At 43.1% G+C, this 6,000-nt stretch overlaps 1 protein-coding gene across 1 annotated transcript in view; it reads right to left on the bottom strand.

The window, feature by feature from the left end:
* Nucleotides 1-244: 244 nt before the first annotated feature.
* LOC132780135 (flavin reductase (NADPH)) overlaps nucleotides 245-6,000 on the bottom strand; it is a 29,936-nt gene continuing 24,180 nt past the window's right edge. Inside the window, exons 4-5 of the mRNA XM_060783682.2 lie at nucleotides 4,611-4,742; nucleotides 245-2,145 (exon numbers count right to left, since the gene is read on the bottom strand). Coding sequence (XP_060639665.1) covers nucleotides 1,982-2,145; nucleotides 4,611-4,742 — 296 coding nt within the window. The 3' untranslated portion in view covers nucleotides 245-1,981. The remainder of the gene's footprint in view (nucleotides 2,146-4,610; nucleotides 4,743-6,000) is intronic.

Genomic DNA, 6,000 nt, shown 5'->3' with positions numbered 1-6,000 from the left:
CATGCAAATGTGAGTAGATGAAGAGGTACAGCTCTGGTGGGGAGGTAATGGTGCTCCATGCAATCATGCTGGCCACATGACCTTGGAGGTGTCTATGGACAACGGCGACACTTTGGATTTGAAATGGAGATGAGTACCACCCCTCAGAGTTGGACACGACTAGACTTAATGTCAGGGGAAACCTTTACCTGTGTTTTCTACCCAGTGAGATTTCAGTTGCAATATCAAACTCCGAAAAACGAAATAGGTCAAAATATACTTTTTTATTCAATCAGCGCCTGTTATCAGGATGTATACTTTCAAGTTACACAGACTTTCTCAGCAATGACGATGGAACAAGGTCTCTTGGACGCAAAACAGAAAGAAAGGTAGCCGGTTAACATGAATGCAAACATATCTCGCCACTTTGCCCTGGTGGGTCACCTTTTAAAAATGCATTTTTATTCGCTTTCCAGCTAAGGAATGTCTCACAATGTTACCCTTTTGATTAGCAAGACTTAAGGTGTGTCTGCACTGTAGCGTTTGTGCAGTTTGACACCACTTTAACTTCCATGACCACTTGGGAGTTATAGTTTGACATGGTCCTTGTTAGGGAATGCTAAAAACCCCAGGAATCCATAACACTGAATGATGGCTGTTAAAGTGACATTGAACTGCATTCTTTCCACAGTGTAGATGCACCCTTGGCCATTTTGCAGTTAGGACTGCGTGAGTCTAAAACCTATACATTCATGCACGAAGAAGGGGGCTGGTGGTGCAATCTCTTGTTTGGGGGGTTGTGTGTTTTCCGGGCTCTATGACCATGTTTCAGAAGCATTCTCTTCTGATGTTTCGCCTGCATCTATGGCAGGCATCCTCAAAGGTTGAGAGGTTTCACAACCTCCGAAGATGCCTGCCATAGATGTGGGCGAAATGTCAGGAGAGAATGCTTCTGGTATATGGCCATACAGCCCGGAAAGCTCACAGCAACCCAGTGATTCTGGCCATGAAAGCCTTTGATGATACAATGTTTTGACTGTTTGAATGTTTTTATATTTTTTTATTTAAATTGTATATTTATGCTTTTGGTTGTGGGCACCATGGTGTGCCGACTGTTAGACGTGATACAAATGTCCGAAATAATAATAATAATAATAATAATAATAATAATAATAATAATTTGTTTGTTGAAGGCTTTCATGGCCGAAATCACTGGGTTGCTATGAATTGTTTTGAGCTCTATGACCATGTTCCAGCAGCATTCTCTCCATGTTTCGCCTGCATCTGTGGCTGGCATCTTAAGAAAAAATACCTCCCAGAGAACACCTCCCAAACAGAGGATGCCTCCAGGCAACAAAGGCCAGGCTACCTCTATGCAGATCCCCTCACTGGTTGACTTTGCAAAAATCATAGTTACTCAAATGCTAATTGAGGCTTGCTAAATGCAACATTCACACCTGCTTGAACAGATAAGGATTCTTTCTCCCACCCTGGACATTCCACAGGTATATGCATCACTCCCAAAATAACCTCTGAGGATGCCAGCCACAGATGCAGACAAAACAATAGGAGTGAATGTTGCTGGAACATGGCCATATAGCCTGGAAAACGCACAGCAACCCAATGCTTTGTTTACCCAGACCTCAAACCCAGAACATATAACATATCTATTCCTTCCTTGATAGCTCAAAATCACCGCACAAAGCACACACAGGGCAGAAGTGTGACATACGCGGTTCTATTCCCCCTTCTACCCTGAATTCAGAAAGACGTTGGCATGCAATGGTGGCCACGCGATTTCCTGACACTTGTAGGGTACATCCCCCCTTCCAGGGTTCACACGGGAGAAAGGCACTCGAGAGCACAAAAGGCAGAGAGACGGCATCAAGGGAGGGGACAGCAAAGCGAGTGAGAGTTTCCCTTTGTCAACAAGAGCGGGGGGAGCCTTCCGCTTCCATCTTGGAAGAGGGCAGAAGGAGAAAAAGGGGCAGGGGAGGAGGCATCACTCCTTGGGGTAATGCCGGGAGAGGTAGACGTTCTTCCCATCGTACTCCGAAGTAGTGAGGCACTTGAGGAAGAAGTGCCCGAGGTCGTGTTTGGAGATGACTCTGGATCCGCTCGAAGTGTCCACCGTCACCGTATAGTCCCCTGTGAGCGGCTGGTCACCTGGAAGGGCAGGATTGCTCAGATTAGACGCTCAGGAGAGGCATTTAGTGACTCAATAACACAACTCTTTTCCTGGGGTTTTATGGGGCTTTCCTCGCCAATACCTCGCTCAATCACACCCTTTTGACCACATCCCTTTTAATATTTTTTATTTAAAAGCAAATGCAAAGGAGTGGGTTAAAGCGCTGAGCTGCTGAACTTGTTGACCAAAAGGTCACAGGTTCAAATCTCGGGAGTGGCATGAGCTCCTGCTGTTAGCCCCAGCTGGAGCATAGTACATTATATTACGAGGGGTATTTTTTAAGTAAGGTCCGTTTTGTTGTAGACACTAGTAGTTCGCGCGCATACCGCAACGAGCGTGTGCGTCGTGTACCGGCATGCCTCGGGAACAACTGTGCTCAGTTTCCGCTCTGTAGCTAACCTGTACGGTTCTGTTCTGTGCTTTAAAAATGTTTAAGATTATCAACTCACCCTCCGCATGTGAGGTTCGCTCAGTGATACCGTTTTTGTCAGCAAGGAACCTGCCTGCTGCAGAAATTCATCGACAGATTTGTGAAGTGTACAGTGATACTGTTATGAGTGAAAGCAAAGTGCGTAACTGGGTACGACAATTCAAAGATGGCCGTGACAACGTCCATGATAAGGACCGTTCCGGTCACCCTTCTTTGATTACAGACGATTTGGTGGCTTTTGGTGGCGGCAAGTTTTTATGAAGAGGGTGTTTTAAAATTGGTTCAGAGGTATGATAAGTGTTTGAACAAACTTGGCAACTATGTCGAAAAATAGAGTGAAGTATGTACTTTCTGAAAATAAATGTACTTTTTTGAAATAAACTTTTGTTGTGTACTTATGTTCAAACAGACCTTACTTAAAAAATACCCCTCGTATTAGCATAGTACAATATTAGCATTATATATTACTATATTGTATGATACCACTATAATGAAATATTATTAGTAATATTACATGTAATACAGTATATAATATATAATATTACATGTACTATATAACCAGGACACAGGGACCCCTGGTGGCACAATGGGTTAAAACGCTGAGCTGCTGAACTTGCTGACCAAAATGTCGGTGATTTGAATCCAGAGAGTGGGGTGAGCTCCTGCTCTTAGGCCAGCTTCTGCCAATGTAGCAGTTCGAAAACATGCAAATGTGAATAGATAATAGGTACCGCTCTGGGGGGAAGGTAATGATGCTCCATGCAGTCATGCTGGACAACACCGTCTCTTTGCTTAGAAATGGAGATGAGCACCAACCCCAGAGTCGGACACAACTGGACTTATTTATTTAGGGCTTTTATATCCCGTCCTTTCTCAACCTCTGCAGAGGGACTCAGGACGGCTTAATGTCAGAGGAAAACCCTTACCTTTACTTATTATAATGTAATACAATATAATACTACTAGTAATAATACAATATAATTGTATAGTATATATTACATGTAATATTACTACTAATATATCAGTATAGTGGTATAGTACAATATAGTAATACATAATATTAATATTGGGCTATGCTAAAAATATATGTACATATAATATTGATCATAATATTATAATGTAATACAATATAATACTAACAATACAATATAATAATTGTATATTATATAGTAATAGTAAAGGTTTTCCCTGACATTAAGTCTAGTTATATCTGACTCTGGGGGTTGGTGATTGTCTCCATTTTTAAGCCGAAGAGCCGACATTGTTCGTAGACACCTCCAAGCTCATGTGGCCGGCATGATGGCGTCGAGTGCCCTTACCTTCCTGCAGAAGCAGTACCTATTGATCTACTCACATTTGCATGTTTTTGAACTGCTAGGTTGGCAGATTCCGGGGCTAACAGTGGGAGCTCACCCCGCTTCCTGGATTCGAACTGCCGACCTTTCCGTCAGTAAGTTCAGCAGCTCAGCGCTTTAACCTGCTGTGCCACTGGGGGCTCCGAAGGATAGGAATATGTACTCCTTTTATGCTTCTCTCCACCAAAATCAAAGTACCCATACATTTATGGTTCGAAAAGCCAAAGATCTCATGACTTGAAAGCCACCAAGGCAGGAAAAGGACACAAAAGGGTTATGCACCACCTAAATGACACATAATCCTTTTTACAAGCTTGGAAATGTTTCTTCCCTGCCATTTTAATGAAAAAAGAACACCGCACATTTTGCAGAGCTCCACTGTGATCAGAATCCGCTCTTAATTTAGCTCCGAACCGCGTGGGTGGGTGGCTTGCATTGCTCAAATACCACGTGAAGCCCTGTGCCAAACTTGAATGGGAATGCAGGCCAAAACATGCAGCAACAGGAATCTATTTGCATAGAGGCTTCCCTTCCACAAATATATAGAGTCAAAATAAACAGAGCTACCACCAACCCTGCCACAAGTCATTGCTCGCATTGGCAGCCCAGTTGTGGCAAATCCCCAATGCCAGGATGGGCACTGGTTGTGAATTCGTACCTGCGATGTGGGGCGGCATGACGTAGACGCAGTCCAGCCCCGACTCTTTCAGGATCTGCTGCATCCGGATGTGGTCTTCTGTCACTGGCCGCAGCTTGGCGGGGACCTTGTCCAAATCCCACATGAGGAAGGCTACATGGGGGCAAAGACAGACACAGAATGGGACATGCATCCAGTTTACAAGCATTGCTGACATTGAGAAGTAAAGGTTGAGAGGGATATGATAGCCATGTTTGACTATTTGAAAGCATGTCACATTGAGAAGGGGACAAGCTTGGTTTCTATTGCTCTACAGACCAGGACATGGAGCAAATTGCAGGAAAAATAGATTCACATACACATTAGGAAGAACTCCTGATGGTAAGAGCTGTTTGGCATTGGAATATGCTGCCTTGGGGCCTAGTGGAGTCTCCAGAGTCCTTCTCTGGAGGCTGGGTGGGCATCTGTTGGGATGGCTTTGATTGCATCAATCCATGGTTTAGTCTAACTAGCCCTTGGATTTGTTGTGGTTTATGGAGTAGAAAAACTACTTCCAAAGTAAGTACGGCACACTGAAACAGAAAATAACCCTTTCAAGCATCCCTGTCAGGAGCAACTCGAGAAACCGCAGGTTGCTTCTGGTGTGAGAGAACTGGCCGTCTGCAAGGACTTTGCCCTTGGAGTCTCTTCCAACTCTATGAAAACTAGGTACATGGCCTATTGAAATTATACAGCACACACCATGAGATGTTGCAAGATACTGAGTTCACACTAAATTGCCTTGTCCAGGGTCAAACCCTTTGGACTATCTAGTAAACAAGACTTGGAGAAGGAAGGCTTTTTATAGGTTCAGACAGACATCTTTCTGGCCAAGGTTTTATAATATTTACACAAACTATATCTGACCTATCTCCTAGGATTAGAATGCAAGCTATCCCACTTTTGGAGTAAAATAACAACTCAAGATAGAGATGGAAGGAAAAATTGGTATGCTGAAATAATAATAATAATAATAATAATAATAATAATAATAAAAATTATAGTATCATATTTCTTGATTCTAAGGCACACAAATGTCTGTACCACCAACAGAATATCTATCTTTCTGTCTCACTATCTTTGCCTCCTGATTTTCTGGGAGGGAAAGTCTGTTGGCATCACTACGTGGGTGTAATCAGTATAATAATAATAATAATAATAATAATAATAATAATAATGACATGATATGATGATATAAAGATCAAACTGCAAAGAGACTGGCACAAACCAGTAAAGGTTGTCCCAGTGGTGATCGGCACACTGGGTGCAGTGCCTAAAGACCTTGGCCTGCATTTAAACACAATCGGCGCTGACAGGATTACCATCTGCCAGTTTCAAAAGGCCGCCCTACTGGGATCTGCATGCATTATTC

This window comes from Anolis sagrei, chromosome X (assembly GCF_037176765.1).
Source record: "Anolis sagrei isolate rAnoSag1 chromosome X, rAnoSag1.mat, whole genome shotgun sequence".
Lineage (NCBI taxonomy): Eukaryota > Metazoa > Chordata > Lepidosauria > Squamata > Dactyloidae > Anolis > Anolis sagrei.
This window is presented reverse-complemented; position numbering and strand designations above follow the sequence as displayed.